The following is a 20,368-nucleotide window of genomic DNA, read 5'->3' as shown; positions in this document are numbered from 1 at the left end:
CCCTACCTGGCTCACTCACTCTCTCTCAGTTAGGGGGCGCAAATTACTTGCCTTGCCCCGGGTGCTGACAACCCACGCTACGCCACTGGTTATGGGTTTTGACCTCAGCAACGATCCAATCTTCACACAAGTGGAAAGAACACAATACAGTGGTACCTCAGGTTACATAAGCTTCAGGTTACATACGCTTCAGGTTACAGACTCCGCTAACCCAGAAATAGTGCTTCTCGGTTAAGAACTTTGCTTCAGGATAAGAACAGAAATTGTGCTCCGGCAGCACAGCGGCAGCAGGAGGCCCCATTAGCTAAAGTGGTGCTTCAGGTTAAGAACAGTTTCAGGTTAAGTACGGACCTCCGGAACGAATTAAGTACTTAACCTGAGGTACCACTGTACATCTGCAGGAAAAAAAATTGTGCTACTGATCAGCCTTACCAGATATACAACAGCCAGCAACCAGTACAGTTGTTCAGTGGTAAATCTTAAAGCAAAGGAGCTCATAATGACAGCCCCCATAGCTAATTTCATGCATACCAATTAGCTGTGTAATACCTAATTTATTAGGATTAGCATGATTTCTTCAATCCTGTGCATCACTCCTGGAAGTCAGATCCACTGAACTCAGCTCAGCTTGTAACAGACATGGAGTTTTAATAAAAGATCTTCAGCCAGCTGAAATCCACCTTCTAACTTTTGCTTTGCAATCAGTATGGCAAGGAAATGATACCATTTAAACTGCTAACATGAACTATGAACCCCAGCAAAGAAAAGGAAGTAAGTACCCAGCCTTATTCTACATGTTTCATATATATAAATATTACCTCATTATTATCTCATTCATTTGCCAAAACAAAGAGAGTGCATCATTTACCCAGGTGCTTCGATAGACAATGCTTCTGCTCTGAAACAGAGTCCTGGAGCTGTGATCCTCTTTGTCAAGATGTGAATAGAGGCTAGGAGAGGATATATTTATTAGCCTTCCTTCCTCATGTTTGTGAGTTCTGCAGAGTGCCATCTCTTTGCAGCTTAAAAAGAAGCTTAGCTTTTCTGTTTAAAACCAATGCTTTAAGGCAGGCTGCTATTCTCCTGGTAGAAAAGCTAAAGGGACCCCTGACATTTAAGTCCAGTCACGAACGACTCTGGAGTTGCAGCGTTCATCTCACTTTACAAGCCGAGGGAGCCGGCATTTGTCTGCTTCCGCAGACAGTTTTTCCGGGTCATGTGGCCAGGAAGTCACTAGCCACTAAGCCACTTCTAGCAAAGCCAGAGAAGCACACGGAAACACCGTTTACCTTCCCACCGGAGCGGTACCTATTTATCTACTTGCATTACGTGCTTTTGAACAGCAGCTTTGTTCAGGCAGGCTTAAAATGGTAATTCAGTTACAAAGACATACTTAGGTCTAGTTTAAATGTTGTCTGAGCATGCAGCTCAGACTTTGCAGAGAGAGAACTCTGTGAGAGAGACTCCTACCGTGAGCTGAGAGGAGGAGGGAGGAGCTACATATATTCTCCTACTTGCCTGGGAACATCCTCTTACTTGTTCCATCCCTTTCATCACCAAGCCAACAATGTGAGAACCATACTGGTTTCAGACAATTTATCACCCAGCCCCAGTTGTAAGGCACATTAAGCATGGCTTTAACTTTGGAAAGGAGGCATACCAATGAAATGATGGATAGATGGATGGATGGATGGATGGATGGATGGATGGATGGATGGATTGATAAAGGGGAGAGGGGTTTGATAGAGCTTTCCAATGAGGGAATTTACCAGGCAAAGATATTCCTCTTTAACCAGGCCTTTGGTTGACGCACATCCAATGTCCTTTTAAAATGGGGGGGGGGGGTATTGGGTTGCTTTTGTTTTCATTTTGATTATGTATTTTGTGTTTTTATACTGTGATCTTATTCTGTGAACCGCCCTGAGACCTGCTGTATATAGGGCAGTATACAAAATAATAATAATAATAATAATAATAATAATAATAATAATAATAATAATAATAATACAGTGGTACCTCACGTTAAGAGCTTAATTCGGTCCGGAGTTCCGTTCTTAACCTGAAACTGTTCTTAACCTGAAGCACCACTTTAGCTAATGGGGCCTCCCGCTGCCGCTGTGCTGCCACTGCACGATTTCTGTTCTCATCCTGAAGCAAAGTTCTTAACCCGAGGTACTATTTCTGGATTAGCGGAGTCTGTAACCTGAAGCATCTGTAACCCGAGTTACCACTGTAATAATAATAATAATAATAATAATAATAATAATAATAATAATTCCACAGCTGTGGGGCCACTAAGTTTCCATCATTTTGATCTTCACTAGTTAGTAATGGACCAGATACCAAGGCTTCTGATGGTGAACTTTGGGCTTCCAGTAGGTTCATATGAGCTATTCACACTTCATGACAGATGAGTGCCTCAAGAGGCTTGGCTCCCAGTATGTGACGCCAAAAGGTTGGGTCCTAGCTATCAATGAGGAACCAGCAAGAAGAGGGGACAGAAGCCATAGCCAGTGGTGGAGCTAGGAGACCCATTCCTCATGTGCTGTAAAAAATGCAGATACAACCTGAGAATCCCCACTGCTGCTGCCGCTCCACCCTTGCCTTGGGAGCACAACTTCAGGCCTGCATAACCGTTGAAACTATTGAACCAATAAGGATTACCTATTGTACAAGGCTAGTGTTTGTGATACTAGTCAAGGCCCATGACCTGTTTAGTGGTGGTAAAACAGTATTTGTTCGTAAGCACTCGAAAGAGCAGTCAGCCTTTCAGAAGGGGCTTTTTTTCTTTGAGACACTTGTGGGACAAGAGGGGCTTAATGGCTGAGAGGGGGGAGGGAGAGAGAGAGAGAGAGAGAGAGAGAGAGAGAGAGAGAGAGAAGACAAGCAAAGGCAGGTGTTCATTTTCTGGGGGTACTCAGGGGTGCACGGTGCTGGCACCCTTTTTTTCTAGAGGAAAAGCACTGGTGGTGTCCAAAATATGGAACTTTTGCTCTGTGTTTCCATTTATCCTTCCATATTATAGTCAGTGTTAAGAATCCAAGTCGATCAACCTCAGCACTGAAGCAGATCAGCTCACTGGAAATATCACGTGTAATAAGGCAACAGATGTAGCAGGGCGACACTTTGCTTTAAGTTTAACTGCTCGTACATCATGAAAGCATGTGAGACTTTTTAAAACCACACTGCTGCTAAAAACCTGTTCAAGTCACACACAAGAAACCGTACGGAAGCCAATCGTTCTTGTGAAATGGAATATTGATGTTTTGTGTCACTTTCAAGCGTGGGTGGGAGAGAATCCTGCTTTACCAAACAAAAGAGCTGCAGAAGCATTTAAGGATTTCTCAGGAAGAAAGAAAAAAGAAAAGTTGAACTGTGCAAACCTTGATTACACTGACATTTGTTTGCCGAGGTTGGATCTTTTTGTTGTTTGTTTGTTTCTGTTTTAAACGGACAGGCAATATATTTTATTATTGGGAAATGAGTTTAGCATTCTGCATAGGGTTTTCCAGGAGTCAGTTCGTGCAACCAAAGTGGTCTGGCTAGCCTGAGAATTGAGTAGACCTGACCTGAGCTCAAGAGGTAATGAGGTGCTTGTGTGATTGCATTGCCATAGACATTCCTTTGCAATCCAAGCCATGTATATCCCGCATTAGCCAGAGCGAGGTCAAAAGTCTGTGGAGCAGTTGCACAGCAAATGTGGATTGAGTTGCAAACGGGGCCTGTGGTGAAATAATTATCTTTTGAGTGTGTCAGGCAAGCAGTGACTTTGAACCACTCCTAAAACACATTGCAAACAATATGACAGTGTTGTACTTCCCCTTTGATTCATTGGAAATTCCAGTATCAAGGACCAGACAGAGAGGCTTGGAGGACCACATTTACCCCCTGTTATGTACTGAAGTTCTCACCCTGGGCCAGCAGGGGGATACTATAGATAGTTATGCAAATGAAGGATCGAAAAGTGACGCTCAGTGATTGGATAGTTTGTATGCAAATGAAGGATCGAAAAGTGATGTTCAGTGATTGGATAGTTTTAGAAAATGGCAACAGTTACATTGTTCTGGAGCTCTATATAAGCAGGCTGACTGATCCCTCAGCTTAGTTCTGTTCTGACATCTGAATAAAGAAGAGCTGTTTGAAGAATTGCTGTGTCGTCTGCTATGTTTGCCCACAACTTAACACCCCCCTGGCCTTACACACACACACACAAGTACATGAATGGGGCTCTTAAGTCTTCTTCTCATTTTGATGTTAAACAAGTATGGATTTGTGCCTTGATGATGGCCAATATGCTTCAGAGTTCTGCTTCTCACAATTAATGTTCAAACTTATTTTTAAGAGTCCAGGGTATTTACAATGATGTATTTTGCAATGCTTATGTTCCTAAAATGTGCATAACGTCGTGTGATCACTATGATCAAATGAAGCACATTTATAAAAGTATCTAAGAAATCTGACCTTCCTCCTCCTAGTCCTTAAATCAGCCTTGGACAAGCTGAAGCTCTTCTGATGTTTTGGACATCAGCCCGGCCCAAAATATCATCCAAAACATCTGGAGGGAGCACAGAGATGAGATAGAAGCACTTCCAGTTTAAAAGTTTTGTTTTTCTTGTATAGGATAATAGCAGTTTTCTCTCTTTCTCTCCCTCTCAATAAAATACTATCTCCTTGCTATAATAATCCATCTGTTTCATGGAGTGCTGTGCTGACTACATACACTTTCCTCCAGAAAGGAAGCCCCTTTTCAATAAGGACCATTCAGTACTAGTACAGGATTTCCCCCTTGTTGTTTATAGCTTCCTTTAAAAAAAAGATGCAATAATGCTCAAATAAAATTCAAAGGGGGAAACTACAGACAGCGAGGCATCGATATGATGCAAAGGACATTGTTCAACTTAATGGATGTGTTCCTTGCAAAGCAATACAGAGAACTGCTATTTTTAACATGTCATCATAATGCTGGGTACATTGGGATGCCATATGTCCGGAATTTCCTGGACATAGCCGGAATACTGCAGTCGGAAGCGGTGCCCAGGTGGAAATCGCTAAAATGTCAGCGAAAATCTAGACATATGGCAACCCCTGTCAGCAGTGTCATTTTTGGTGATTTTCCTTAAAAATAGCTCAAAAACTTTGCCAAGAAAAGCTCAGCAACTTTTGTGTCCGGATTACATTCCATTTCTATCACACTTGTGTGCGTACAGTACTGTAAACTATAGACATTGCAAAGTGCATCTATACACCCAGCATTCAGGTTTGTTAAATGTGGCCTTCATCAACTGGTGAGAATGGGAATGAGAATGAATGGCACCCTCCTTATCTTGGAAGTGACTCAAGTTGGAATGAGTTTTGGGGGCCCTCGGACTGGAATTAAGCCTTAATTCCTGAGTAGGAATTTTGGAGCAAACCCCTGATTGGCACTCGGGACTCCTGTATTTTGCCTGTTTAATACTGTAGAGCTACAGTTGTTCTGGCCAGTCTGGCTAGTGAAGGAGATTATGATAACAGTCAACTGCTACCCTGAAGCTTTTTTGGATAGAGGACACTCATGAGTTACCACCCAAAGCACATGGCTTTGGGGGTCCTGTCCCTTCTAGGCCAGGGATGCAAGCCTGGAGCATGTTTACAGCTCATACCCCCAGGGTTCATCTAGTAAGAAGGAAAGTTTATATCCCATTCCTTGGCTGGGCAGTCACAAAATGTGTGTATAAACATGCCCAGAGGTGGAGGGGGGGGGGATTGTCCCACAGCTCCTGAGCAAACTTCAACCGCCCACCCTTATTTGATGGTTATTTCGTAGATCTTCTAATTTTATTTATTTATTTTGAAATAATGTAACCTTTTCTGGGTGCAAGAGCAATAAGACTTAAATAGGGATTCAGTTTATAATGGGGGAAAGTGTCATAGTTTATGAGCTTTGGTTTCCCACAATAATGTTGTCATTATCTGCAGATGCGGAGACCATCTTATCAGGAAGCCTGCTCTGCAAGATGAAATCAGGTCTTTTCATGGCAGCACCTAACCCTTTGATACTCTCCCCACACCACTACCCATTGCATCCCCGACCTGTTGCAAGACCTTCATTTTCCAACAAGCAAAAAAAAAAGTTTTGTTTTTATCTCATTCTGTATCTGTATGTGTACTGGATCTGAATTTGTTTTTATATGTGAAATTATTTTAAATGTTTTCATTTTTTTATTATTAACTTGCTTTGAAATGTTTTGGGAATCAATTCAGACAGAATGAAATAAATATGCCTTATGTTAAAGAGGGCATTCCTACCTGTTCAAACAATGCAGAGTTTTGTAGCCTCTTAAAAGACTTACCAATTTATTACAGTCCATGCTGTTATGGACTAGATTCTAATTCCTGAAATGGAAAGTTTTCCTGAGTTCTGAAGTAGTTAAAACACATAGATGTAGAGAGTCATGTTAGCTGTGAGGTGTAAGGAAAGTGAAATACAAGAAATACAGTGATAATTGAATGTATGTAGATTCTTCCCAAAGCACAAAACTTTCCCTTCATGATACAGAAGCACTTGGTCTGCCTTCTCCAACCTCCATATATTTTGGAATCTCCCATCATCTCCAACCATCTGCCATGATGCCTGTGGCTAATAAAAGCTAGTAGCTGAGTATCTAGAAGGCACTACGTTGGGAAAAGCCAACCTGCAAAGATCGTTGCAGGCAGGTAAGCAAGACAAATTATATTGCTGGATTGACATGCTACTTAAAGTAACCAGGTGCACACCAATCTTCTGCCAATTGGTACCATTCCATTGTAATAGATAACTGGCAGCCTTACTTAATATGATATTTTTAAAAAAAAAATATCAGGAGTGGGGAACCTGTGGCCCTCCAGATGTTGTTTGACTAAAACATCTATCATGCTTAGCCATTGGCAATGCTGGCTGGCTGTAGAGCCAAACAACCCTATTCTAGGTACACCCACACACCCTGTGCCATAGTATTCAGTGAACCAAGGCAACATTGAGCAATTTGGGGAATCTCCCTTATATGTTCCTGTAGAATTAGATTGTCAGCTCATTTCCTAAACATGCAGGTGCTGCCTTAAGTAACTATACAATAAGCAGAAATCCAACCTGTGGAGCTCATATGACATACTTGCAATGACACAACCATGTTTATTTAATTTCTTTGTGCCACTTTGGGGATGGGAGAAGGGGGACACTTTGCGGGGGAAATGCCTAATATTCATCATAGAAGACCAGAAGGTTTCAGAACACCAGTAAGGAAAGTAGCATAGTTCATGTTGGGTTGCCACCCACCAACTAGACCTGCCTAGCCCTGGCAGGTGGGCCCCAAGAGATGCTACAACCAAAAGGAATGCAGTCCTCAACATGAAACATCTGTCCACCCCTGGAACAAAGCTTCCCCATGTACAAGTTGCAAAAGGCAAGGTCTCCAATTCAGTACACGAGGTTTATGCGCAGTCAGCTGTACCTATGCAGGGTTTGTTAAAACCATCAGAATAATAAGTGAAGCTGGGGCAGTAGGTTCAAACCAGATTTTCTGTCTCTTACATCCCACCCAACAATGAACATGTGAATAGTGCTCTCCTCTTCTACTGCATAAATGAACTATCAAATTTTCAGTTATTTTTAACGTCCACTTCATGAACAATGTCTTGAAATATCACTTCATGGGCCAAAATTAGAAAACAGAACAGGAAAACAGAAGATGCACTGAAGAGTACACTTAAAGCAACACACACAAAGGTAATTATACCATAATCTGTTTAAAACACCCTTTTTCTCTCATGTAGCTAGACAAACTTGCCAGTCAACTTTTTTTTTTGTTCTCAATTCTTTTATTTAGGCACAATGCAAATACAAAAGTGATCAAATTCAATTTGGTGGAACCCTCTTTAGAATAGTCATTTAAAGGAACAAGCCTGTTGAGAATAGATAGGGATCCTCTTCAGATTACCCTCTTGAATTCATTTTAAACCCTACAAAAATGCAGTGACGACGGTACTTTTCTGCACAGTATGTATATACATCACAGCAATCGATTTTGTGGCTATCCATAGCTGCTGCTCACCTGGCTTTTGCCCTGGAATGCAGGATCACTGTACTACAAAATCCCACATTCTGTGATGTGAAAACTACAATCATACTAGAAGGATAAAGTATGCAGATTTAGACAAACCGAACAATGATTCAGTATCTTAATTTTGGTTGTATTTTTAAACATAGAATAATCACTTTCGTTTTCTCCAGTTTTGCTTGCTCTGAACAGAACATTATGTAACAATAGAAAGGCAGGCTCAAGAAACATTAATGAAGAGCACTGGGAGGCAACTAAAACTTGTGCTGGACCAAATTTTCACTTCTCAACTAATGGAAGGCCATATAAAGCCTTCAAGTTTCTAGGTACTGGATAGCAGCTCTTTATGCAATTGTTTTGGGGGGGGTTAATGCTGAAACTTGCTTTAAAAAAACAAAAGCTTTGCTCAAGTTCTCAAAGGAACTATTAGATTCTATTTCAGCTGCCATGTTTTCCAATCACAGTTATGACCACAACATTGCAGCTTTTTATGGGATACAGCTAAGTGTGTTACGGATGTCTACCAGATTGCAACCTTCAAACACACCAATAAAACATGGGACAAGGAACTGTGGCTTTCCCCACCTATTCTGCCCCTTGTCCATCCAGCTATCCCATACCTGCAGGCAGGAGCAGGACTATTTCCATGTCCAGTCAAGAAAGGCAAGGCAGACTATAGGGTAGTGTCCACCAATAGTCATCCTCAGAATAGATCCAGTGAAATTTATGGACACGACTCATTTCAGTGGGTCTAATCTGAACAGAATAAAGTTGGACACAACTCTTAGTCATCATGACTCATGTCAAGTCCCACTGAATGAAACCCAAGTGCAACCAACTTAATTTAGAGGCAACTCCTGTTCTCTGGATTGGAACTTGGCACATCTGCTTGCAGGAACTTCAAGTTGAAGACACATCCTACGTTCCAGCAACATAGCAGGCGATGGTCTCTGTCCCTACATCCCCAAACCCAGCACAATCTATCCCCAAAGCTCTAATGTTCATAATCCCTCCATCTTAAAAAACAAAACAAAAAACATCCAATGGATTGGAGCTGGACAAAGTTGGTTGAACTTAGTTGCAGTGGTAAAGCTTCTAGAATTAGGATTTGACCTGCAACTTTTTAGTGTTGTTTGCCCCAATGGAAGAAAACTGCAACAAAATTTGGCACAAGAAACAAAACAGTGATTCTGTAATGGGGATAAATATACCTATTGGGGAGCAGGATAAACTTGCAAGGCAGATTGAAGCACTGCACTAGTCACAGAAAGATTCTATTCTTCTTAGAATACTGATGGAGAACCAGTGTCCCTCAAGGTGTTGTTATACTAGAGCTCCTATCATCCCCTGAACATTAGCCATGCCATAGCTGTCAACTTTTCCCTTTTCTTGCGAGGAATCCTATTCAGAATAAGGGAATTTCCCTTTAAAAAAGGAAAATGTTGACAGCTATAAGCCATGCTAGCTGGGGCTGATGGGAGCTCCAGAGGCCCACAGGTCCACCACCAACATCTGAGATAAAGCTGGTCCATCTGATTTGTCAACGCTTTTGCTCGGCAATACAAAAGTCAAAACATAGTTTACAAACAATTTCTCCCTTGAAAAACATCTCAGTATCACAAAACCCCCATAACCAAACAAAAATGTGAGTTAAGGCTCTCTTGCGGGGTGGGGGGGAGAGAAAGACAAAAATTCTACTCTTTAAAAAAAAAGATCCAGTGTTTTCAGACAAGCAGGATCATTTGAGAAATGCCATTAAGATAACGAACGAGTCAGCAAAATTCTATTTTATTATCATTTTTAAATTAACATCTATGAAGATTTTACAAAAAAATGGATAAACTTCTGGCAACTGCTGCTTTTTAAAAATCTGCTAATAGAAAGCAGGTGGGGAGAAACATTTTCTTTGTACAAACTCTGTTAAAATTGGAACTGTACCTTTGATAACAAACTGTTAAAAGGAGTTCAGATGCCCCAGCTCAGCTGGCTATTTTACAGACAATGCACCCCTTCACCACCCTGCTAGTTCTTAAAATGCACCAATCTCCGTTCCCCATGGTCTGTAAGGTTTGCCAAGGCCGGCCGACTGTGCCGGTGTAGACGGACTGAGAGCATTGGGGGACAACAGATGGAACGAACCAAAAGAAAAGGGGAATGCAGACAGGGAAGCCATGGAAGACAGCAAGGGAGGAGAGAGTTTAGAAGCTGAAGTGACCACGGGAAGCACTGGTCCAATGCTGCCATTAGGGGGCGCTCTCAGTGAAGATGATTCAGCATGGGGAGGACCACTTCTGCTGTGGTGATGATGACCTTCTGTGGAAGCTGCGCTGCCACTCGTAGTAGTATGCCCATTCTGAGGCAGCAGTAATGGGTGGGAGATGTGGGGATGATGTCCAAAGGCACTGCCCCAAGGGATGTGTCCAAGCCCTGTATGGGAACTGCTTGCGGCTTCCCTCTGAGAGGCGTAATTATTCAGGTGAGACACAAGGCGGACACGGAGAGGATCAGAAGTGTCCAGACCTTCGATGATGCTCAGGTAGCGGGCAACTTCGGCCAAACACTCTCGGAAGCCCAGACTGCGATAGTCCATAGCAAGAGCGTGAGCATCAAAGTAGCCTAGAAGAAAGGAACAGAAGGAAGAGTGATGTCTTAAGCATGGGCAGCAATTTCCATCCCTCATTTGCGGCCATCTCTCTCAAGAAGATGGGTTTTCTCCAGGGTATGCCCCACTAAAGATGTGCTCCTCCACATTCACTTTATAGAAACCCATGAGCAATAGAAATATTGATCAGACCGTAGTGAAGGGAAGTGTCTGGAAAGTACACTGCATGTCTCATTGTGACTGTGCCCATAATTTTTATTTTATTTTATATTCCACCTTTCTTCCACCGTGGAACCCAAGGCAATATATAGGTGCAAAGCTGGTTATTTCGAGAAGCCAAATCTCATGAATGAGAACAGGATCTAGATTTCAGTGATCTGCTCCAAGTCCACACAGACCCAACCTCAAAACAGCCAATAAGCACCTGTGATGTTCTCAGCAAAGAGTCTAAGCGCCAGTTAAAAGTCCACAATCAATCAAGATACTCTGAAGCACAAACTCCAGGGGTTTTTTATGGGATTGTTCTGCAGTTACTGGGTTATGAAGTACAGTCCAAGATTTGCTGCTACTATCCACCAGTATATAGTTTATTGCAAGCTTAATAACAGCATATTAAACATTTAGTATGACTACTATATAGATATATATGCACACATGCTGCTCTCTTATTTTACCATTTTGTTAAATGTATGTCCTGTCTTTTGGCCCATCAGGAGCCTTCAATGTGGCTCACGGATTATAATCTTAGCAGCTCAGCTACCAACAGCCTTTAAGATACTAGAACAAAATGAAAAATACTAAATGGCTGAGACAGTGACACGTACATGAGATCCAGTGCCTTTGGCACACAGGAAGATTCCTCCAGCCAAAGGGAAATCATGCACAGCCAGATCATTCACAAACTTAATTGGCTGTACTTTCCACTGAAGTTAGCAAACGAACACAAAATTGTGCTTGCCAAACACAAATGCTTCCTGCCCTTCAGGTGAGATCCATACCTCACTTATTTTGAAGTAGAGCTTTTACCATTTAGACTGGTAGGTAGTAAGCAGGCTGCAGATGTGCTGCTAAAGGGTGGCTGAATTTTTAACAAATTTATTATAACACAGAGACAGTGGGACCTGCAATGAGATGTTGCAGTGTCGCATGCTTCCACTCAGTTCCAGCCAGCCAGCCATGCTCTTTCCAGAATACTCCAATCCATTCCCCTTCTTTGCCCACTCCTCCCTGCAACAGACAGTCAACATCCCATGCCCATTCCTTCCTGAGCTGTTGAGGGAGGACACCCCCACCCACACACACCTTAAGGGCTTTCCCCACCTTTTTAGTACTTCCAGAAACCTTGGGTCTCCCCCAAGCTCAACAATGATGCTTCGCTTTGGCTACCTAGGGAACCACATTCAAAAAATCTGATCGGAATTAGTACACAAAATTGACTTCCATGCCAGGTTAAGGACCTTACCTTTCCCCCCTGCTGTGTGCAACATTTTCAGGTGATCCACAGTCATCTGCAGGATTTCAGCTTTCTCCAGTTTAGCTGATCCCTAAGAAATTGAAGGCAAAGATCAGCATAAAGGCAGCTGGAGTCAAGCCAAGGGAAGGAGGCAGCACAGAAATAGCACATTGCTGCCTAATAATACTGCACCCGAATTGCAGCATACACAGAGGGCTGCCTCAAAATTACCTGCTTTTCAAAAGCACTAGGCACCAGCCTCCTCAGCTCTGACAAGCTATTGTTGATCCGATCCCTGCGACGTTTTTCAATAATCTGAAAGGGAAGCAGGAATATTTTTTCAAGGGGGCTTCAAGCAGAGCAGAAAGAGAAGGGACTTCAAGCAGAGCAGAAAGAGACCTACCCCTCTGCGTCTTTTCCGAGCCAGAATTTGGGAAGTGGTGGTTGGAGACATGGAACCTGGAGCGGAGCTCAAGTTTCTGAAACCAGCAAGAAAGAAATCGGGTGTCAATACTGAGAAGGCACAGAAAAGGAGTGAGGTTGGGGAGCAGTGATTTCCACAATAAACAGCTGGAAAGCCTGTAGGCACAGAAATAGTTGTAGCGCAGAAACGCCTGGGTAATCCCAGGTAACCCAGTGCCAAATGTAGAGCATGGGCAGCAGGCAATGGAGCATGGTTTAATTTGTGCAAAGACCCATCCTTTTTCCTCCCGTTTTCAATGCCAAGATTCGCCGTCTGGCCCTGTGCCACCAGGCAAGTGTGTGTCAGGTTGCAGCCGCAGTCTTCCGGAAAGTGAGAAGACGACCTAGAACGAGGTTGCCTTGAGTGAGTGCAGAGGGCCTTTCCTTCGCCACCAAAGGAATCTAGCCAGAAGCACCCTCCTCTCCTTAAAACAAAGGCGTCCAAATCAAGAGGGTGAGATCCGTCCCCCCACCCGATTCCCCGTGTGTTTTGTTTTAATGCACCAACAAATTCACTAGGAAATAAATCGGGTGTACAGTAATTATGGAACCGGCTTTTTAGCAAAAGGCAACCAAGGGGCCGTACCGGAGACGGTAGCGCATGGTTACTCTGATTTAACTCTCGCTGAGCGTGACCGGGCTTACTCCCGGGTAAGTGCGCACAGGATCGAAGCCGCACCAGGGGCTGCCGCGGAGATGGTTGTCTCTGCGTGTCAGCAGCGGGAGTTTGCCTACAGCTTCAATCCTGCACCTGGCACAGACCAACTCGGACCAAGTGCCGCTGCTGTGCCAGGGGCTGGGGACCCCTCCCGGTCTCCCCGCGGCCCGACCCCCCAGCACCCTCACCCATTCTCGTCTCCGCTCTCCTTCTCCACCTCGATGGGCTCATCCAGCTCCTCGCTGTCGGAGGAGCTGTAGTCCGGGTGCGAGCGCTTCATGCTGCTGCTGCTGCCGGCTCCCTCTAAACAACCGTCCGGAATGGGGAGGGGAGGTCCTGGTCCTGCTCCTGCTGCCCGCCTGGTGCGAACGAGCGGCGATTCCCCGGTGCCAGCTCAGCGCGCCCTCTGCTCCCACCGCCGACGCCGCTCGCCCTCTGGCTCCGTCTCCCCCATCGCGTTCCCACGCTTCGCCTCTTACCCGGGGGAGGGGCAGCCTGGGAGGCGCGCCAAGCGCTCCCGGCTCCAGGCAACTCCGAGCAGCCGACATACCGCCCTGGCGCCTCCGATTGGCTGCGCCCCCGCCGCCCTGAGCCAATGGCCGCCGACTCAGGGAGATACTCGACGGCACGCCCTCTCGCCCGCCGCCGCTCATTGGCTGGAAGCATTAGGATTTGCTACACGGCCGCGTTCGAAGCTCCTCTCCCGTTCCCTCCTCCGCCTCCGCCCACGCCGACCTCCCCGCGCTTGTGCAACTGGCTGGGCTCGGGGCCAGTTGGGGGCCTGCGGAGCCACACGCGTGGCCGGGCGGCCGTGGGAAAGTTGCTCTGTGCCCGGCTGGCGGCCAAGCGGGGCCGGCGGCGGCGGCGGCACTGAGCGGGGCGTGCAGGAGCGGCGGCTGCCGCGTGTGAACCTCCCCTGGGCGCGGGGTGGAGCGGCGGTGGCACTCGGGCCAACGGCGGCTGTTGCGCTGAGTTGCCTGTTCTCAGCCACCGGCGCCGCGCCGCGGAGCCCAGCCGGGGATGAGCCCGAGGGATCGCTAACAACTCGGGAGCCCGCGATTCGCTCTCCGGCTTTGCCTGCTGTCGGGCATTTGTTGCGCTTGCGATGAAGAATCGCTTGTAGGTTCAGCAGCAGCACTTCACTCCGCGTAAGGCCCGACCCTAGAGCGTTTTAGAAAACGTAGTGCTGCCCGCACTTCGTGCACACGTCCAGCTGGTCGCTTCCTGACGGCGACTGGTAGCAATTTTCTACACGTTTGCCTGCGAGTAAACTGCATTCAAAACAATGGAAGTTTGCTTCGAGTAGACTGGAATAGAGTTGTGCTCTGTATCACAAGCGGTAACTTATAACTGACTTATAGAGTCAGTTTACATGCCCCTTTCAGTCGCTAAAAACATGTCAATCAAGTGACATGCTAGTTATTCCATAATTCAGAGGACACTGTAGACTAAATTCAATGTTTTGTATATATATAAAATTAACCATAAATATGGGCTGCACTTTAGGTGGGGAGAGGAAATTGACTGTGCTCAGTCAGCAAGGCAATTGTGAACTGAGTTGTCCCCAACCTTGTCTGCATAGTAGAAGTGAGCCAGAAAACCATTCATTGTAAATAATGATCTGAAATCATCTCATGTAGTTCTTTCTATTCATGAAAAAGTTGGGCTGGCCCTACTTTGTACCTGGATGGACAATTTGAAAAACCTCATGACTGCTAGCCTTTGTTCCTATAAGGGAAGGTTGGTAAATAAAATACATAAAGATGAAATGTGACCAACCTGGTTTGAACCATCCTTTAAACCCAAGCTGTAACATTGGCATGTAAGCCTCCATGCTGCCTCTACTGTCGCCTGCGAACTACTGATAATCTTACTTTGGCACTAAAATGCTCAGACTCTAGAAACCCCGACGTACGCATGTCCCTAAATATGTTTGTGTTAAATCGCTTACTGCATTTAATCATAGAAGTTGGCTGTAATGATTTTACAATGATCACATCTGCTTTCTGTGTTTACTGCTCTGGTTGACTTAAGAGACCTCCGAGATTCTTTTAGGCTCTTTTCTAGGCACTTCAAAGGGAATTTATGGGGACAACTGACATCTAGGCATGCCTGTGTAAGTACTTGCAGATGAAGCGGATAGGATGCTGAAGGGAATGATTACCTGGAGCTTGTAGGCCAGCTTGACAGATTCTAACCTGGACATTCTGCCAATCAAATGCCTTTTCTCTGGCCTGTTGTCAGGCAAAGGGAATCCTGGTGCAGCAAAGCAGGAATCCTTTCTAGGGTTAACATATTTCAAAAAGTGAAAACCCGGACACAGAAGTAGTTGAGCTTTTTTTTAAAGTTTTGCACAAAACTTTCTGAGCTGTTTTTAAGGGAAATCGCCATACGTCCGGATTTCCCCACACATTTCAACAATTTCCGCCTGGACACTGCTTAAGGGAGCCGAATACCAGCTATGTCCAAGAAATTCCAGATGTATGGCAACCCTACAACTGGTGCTGCATTTCCTGATCTTGACTTTGGAGCTAAACTAGACAAGATGTTCAGGGCTGGCAGATTTCTTTTATATATGCTGCTCAGATTCATAACGGGTGTCTCCCCCCCCCCCCCCCGCCGCCCAGGAGTCAAGAATTGAGTGCAGAGGTCTTTTGAGCCAAGTTCCCCTCCCTCCTCTTTTCTTTTGACTGTTCTTTTGGCAGCCGTCACTAAGCCTTCAGGGGAAACTCAACTGCAAACCCAGGATCAGTCCAGAAGTATCTAACCATCTTTCTTTTAAACAAAAACAAAAACAGTTCCTGCAGGCTGTTGCATGAACCTAGTCAAAATAATACCGAAAGGTGAGAAGAGGTAGCTTTAAGGCACCCTGAACAGGAAACCACTCCTGTTGACCTTTGCTTAGTGGGTGTGCTAAATTAACTTTGAAAGCCTTTCTCTCCTTAGACTCCACCCACCCACTTTTCTTCTTCGGGAAGGAGGAACTGCTTTGAAGAGTAATCCTGTCAACCTGTCATACTAAGTCCAGAAAACTTACTGTGTCACTATAGTTACTTACTCACCTCCTGTAGATCATCAAATGGTACTGGCATTCCTGCTACCTCTAGTAGACGACATGAATGCCAACGTAGTGCGTGAGCTGTCTGATCATACTCATACATTAAACCTCATTCATCTAATGGCCTGGGGTATCTAATCAGAAGTTAGAACAAACACATGTGAGCGTCCTTCCTTGCATATGGGGAATACCAGCAGCACAATTCTGACCATGCTTGCTCACAAGTACGGTAAACCCTACTGAATTCAGTGCAGCTGACTCCCAGTTAGGATTGCAGCCTAAATCAATTGTAATGACTGGGTGATTTCAGCAATTATATTCTACTTAAATGAAAGAGGCAGAGACATAGCATTGGCTATATAAATATGACCCCAGATAATCTAATCTAGATTAGATTAACGGTAAAATGGAAAATCTAGGTAGAAAGGCTAAGCAAGTCCATTGACTTGCAAATGGTATAATGAAAATCTTAAGTTTTACAATGATTGTTTTGTTTATTGACCAGTGTTTTAGCAGCCACAATGATTCAACAGAGAGAGTATTAGCTTGAGAACGGAGGACATCACCATTTAAATACTAGTGATCCACTGGCCCAATCCTAATCATGTTTGCTCAGAATTTAGGCTTGGGACTGGTTTACAGATCATAAACATCACTTGATTTCAGTTAATTACAAGAGCTGACTGTATGAACAAGGTGTCATAGAAAAGCTGTGTGCTTATGATACAAAAATTTGACCTGCGATGGCTTATTCACACAAGGAAGCCATCACTAGATGTTGCAAGTACCGGTATCCTTCAGGTGCTGATGGGTGAAGCAGGGTTGAGTCTGGCTGCCACAGTTCCCCATAGCCAATGTGCACATTGGAGGGGCCCTTCACACACACACTGGCTGCACATGAGGGATCCCGATTTGATGTGGGGCCATTTCACTCACACACAGGCTGCACATGTGGCAGGCAGGGGGAGCATGGTTGATGGTCAGGAGGCTTGGCCCACAGCAACCTGCTCCCCCATCAACGCATGAGTGATGTTCATTTGAACATCCCTTCAGTCATCAAATAATAACCATGCACGTGTGAACTAGCCTCACTGATATGGAAGTCTCTTTGGGCCTGCAGTGCAAGCTACCTTGTCCCATTGATTTTGTCCTAAATTGCATTGATTTCAATGTGCCTTCTTCAGACATGAGTCTAGTGTAGATAATTCATTTTATGTTAACTGCCCAGGGAGTTTCTACTGAAGGCATGGGGATTTTTATAATACACAAACAGTACTTTGAAGATCTTAGCCCTAAAAACCAAATGCACTCTTGGTTTTTATTTGTCTCAAAACGAATGCAGTATTGCATAAATACTGAATTATATAGGGCCAGTGTGCTCAGACACCACAATGATGACTTTTGCAGAAACGCAGTAGGTTGTTATTATGAATACTATTTTCCCCAGGGGGCTAAGAGAGGCCGTTAGACATTACAGAGCTGTTTCTCCATATCCAGTGTGTTTAATCTGCAAGGGGTCTCCTCAAAGGAATCTCCTGAGTTCCAAAGGAAATATGGGCTTTGCCCTCTCCCATTTTCTTTCAGCCAAACATGTACAAGGGGCATGCAATTTTGCAGGACGATAATCTCCCCCATATGCTTTAAGCTGCTTCAGTACTGATGGAAGCGTGTTCCTTCACTTCTCTTACCTCTCAACAAAAGTGAAGGGTACTAAACATCCATGCAGATATATTTTTTGCTCCCCACCACCTCACCCATTATTATTATTATTATTATTATTATTATTATTATTATTATTATATTTTATTATTATTATTATTGCAAAGAGAGGCAGCGTCTGTGTTTTCAGAATCTCGAGATGGAAATAATTGCTGCGTCAGAGCCAATGAGCACCTTGGCGTGAGATGCTCGTGCGCCCCACTGCAGTCTGTGGACCACTAGTAGCCAGCAAGGAGGTTGCGAAATTTGAAAGAAATCAGTCGGGCTATAATCGTTATCCGGTTAAACCCAGTGGGATTTATTCCCCAACGAGTGGCTTGCGGGTCACAAGGCAGGCCTTCTTTTAGCTGGGGATTTATTTATTTATTTGAGGAGGGATGTAACTGCAATTTATGCCGCGTTCCCACGCTGCCATTGTTTGGGCTTTTGTTTCCTATTCCCATCACGTGTCCTAATTAGCCGGAGCCACTGCCTCGCTGGGAGGCGCGCGGCTGAAGCAGCGGCGGAGAGAGATCACTTCCTGGAGAAGGCGAGGAAAGCCAAACAATTCTCTTGCTTTTATTTATTTTTTTGCTCTCAGGCCTTCCCCCGACGTGGAAGCGTTTGTTGGCTGGCAGGCAAAACACTAGAGAGAAACGGCCCTCATTGTTAGAAACAATTAAAGGTACAGACATATTACTCCACCCACCACTTTGAGTTTATTTTTGCAGAGTGGTTTTTTCAAAGGCTTCCTATTGCTATAGGGCTTTAGAGAAAAGCTATATATTCTGGGGGGTTTTCCTTTATATTTTTAAAACTACATATATCACTGGGTGACCTGCTGAGACTAAAGCTAGCTCAGGCCACAGGCAGTAATGTTAGAAACTGGACAATTCAAGATGCTGGTTTTCTATTTGCTGGGATTGGCGGCAGGGCAAGGCGATAGTTTTCTTTATGGGGTATCACTCAATTATGAGGACACCCCCCATCACAGACACACCTGTAGTCACATCAGTATATAGTCTAGCAAGAGTTTTCCATAGAATCTGCTGTTGGTATCAATTATATTCCTAGCGACTCATCAGATCACTGCTGCTCAGTCCTTGGGCTCCTCTGGAGCATTAATGGGCATTCAACCTGATACGCTTGCACAAAGCTTATGTGAAGGTGAGACAATGTCTGTCTTCATTGAGCATTCATTCTGATTTGTTTGCAGGGCAGCTATACGACAATGAACATTCATCCTGATTTGCTTGTGCAGTGGTTATATGTCTTATCCGTTAATCAACCAATTTTCCCACCCTATTTAGTGCAATTCACTTTCCTAGCTGCAAAAACTCCTGTGTTTCTAGGTGGGTTTGTTGGGCCAGAGTGCTTTAACCCACTTTTAACTGTGCAAATCTAAATTTCCAGCATGTGATCTCCCAGTTTCTTTTCAAGTCTTGCTACCCAAGGTCCTTTGCCAGGAGATTCCAGCCAGTGATTAAATCCAGGATGGGAAATGGACAAAACTAAGGCCCTCTTTAAGAAAGAGGCAATAAAATCTAAACTGCAGAACTTTCTTTCTCACAGAATTTATATACTTCATTTCTAGCCCCAAAGGGCTTTTTGAAGTGGCTACTGTGAATTTCCAGCAATTCTATACACGTAAGCCCCATTGATTTCAGTGAGACACTCTCAGTTAAGTATATACCTTTTCTAGGAAATAAGTTCCAGTTTGTATTACTCTGAAGTAAACATGCAAATGATTGTGCTGTAAATGAATGCATATATTGGTAGGACCATGAGACAATAGCCAACCTTAGGGTGAGAGACTATTCCTTATTACATCTGTACCAGCAGGTAAAGGTAAAGGGACCCCTGACCATTAGGTCCAGTCGTGACCGACTCTGGGGTTGCAGTGCTCATCTCGCTTTATTGGCCGAGGGAGCCGGCGTACAGCTTCCAGGTCATGTGGCCAGCATGACTAAGCCACTTCTGGTGAACCAGAGCAGCGCACGGAAACACCGTTTACTTTCCCGCCGGAGCGGTACCTATTTATCTACTTGCACTTTGACATGCTTTCAAACTGCTAGGTTGGCAGGAGCAGGGACTGAGCAACGGGAGCTTACCCCGACATGGGGATTCAAACCACCGACCTTCTGATCGGCAAGTCCTAGGCTCTGTGGTTTAACCCACAGGGAGCTGCTATATGTGTTGGATGATTTGATCTGAACTGATCAAATCAATTAAATTTGATTTGAACTGATTTTATAATGAATTGATTTTAGAATGCTGTATTATTTTACTATTTGTTACCACACTTTGCTTTTAAGATTCAATAGCTTCCCTTGAGAGTGGGCTGCCTTTAGCTTCATGAGGCAGT

General features: G+C 44.4%; 1 protein-coding gene across 1 annotated transcript; it reads right to left on the bottom strand.

Annotated features, from left to right (window-relative positions):
• Window positions 1-7,810: 7,810 nt before the first annotated feature.
• HEY1 (hes related family bHLH transcription factor with YRPW motif 1) lies at window positions 7,811-13,779 on the bottom strand. The gene is made up of 5 exons (XM_083748026.1): window positions 13,436-13,779; window positions 12,531-12,606; window positions 12,359-12,442; window positions 12,137-12,218; window positions 7,811-10,688 (listed from the first exon to the last, which is right to left on the bottom strand). Exons 1-5 carry the CDS (start codon window positions 13,525-13,527, stop codon window positions 10,102-10,104), a joined length of 921 nt encoding a protein of 306 aa, XP_083604152.1. The 5' UTR covers window positions 13,528-13,779; the 3' UTR covers window positions 7,811-10,101.
• Between the last annotated feature and the right edge of the window lie 6,589 nt (window positions 13,780-20,368).

The sequence above is a fragment of the Podarcis gaigeae genome (genome assembly GCF_964106915.1).
Source record: "Podarcis gaigeae genome assembly, chromosome: 7".
NCBI classification, from domain to species: Eukaryota; Metazoa; Chordata; class Lepidosauria; order Squamata; family Lacertidae; genus Podarcis; species Podarcis gaigeae.
The sequence above is the reverse complement of the archived record's forward strand: the minus strand, read 5'-3'. Positions and strand labels throughout refer to the sequence as shown.

Bases quoted from the DNA above. Each gene is read 5' to 3' on its own strand.
- HEY1 (XM_083748026.1), bottom strand. From the start codon at position 13,527: ATGAAGCGCTCGCACCCGGACTACAGCTCCTCCGACAGCGAGGAGCTG. The intron at 12,443-12,530 runs GTAGGTCTCTTT...CTTCCCTTTCAG, and splicing joins CTCGGAAAAGACGCAGAGGG to ATTATTGAAAAACGTCGCAG. The intron at 10,689-12,136 runs GTAAGGTCCTTA...CCTTTCTTCTAG, and splicing joins GCACACAGCAGGGGGGAAAG to GCTACTTTGATGCTCACGCT.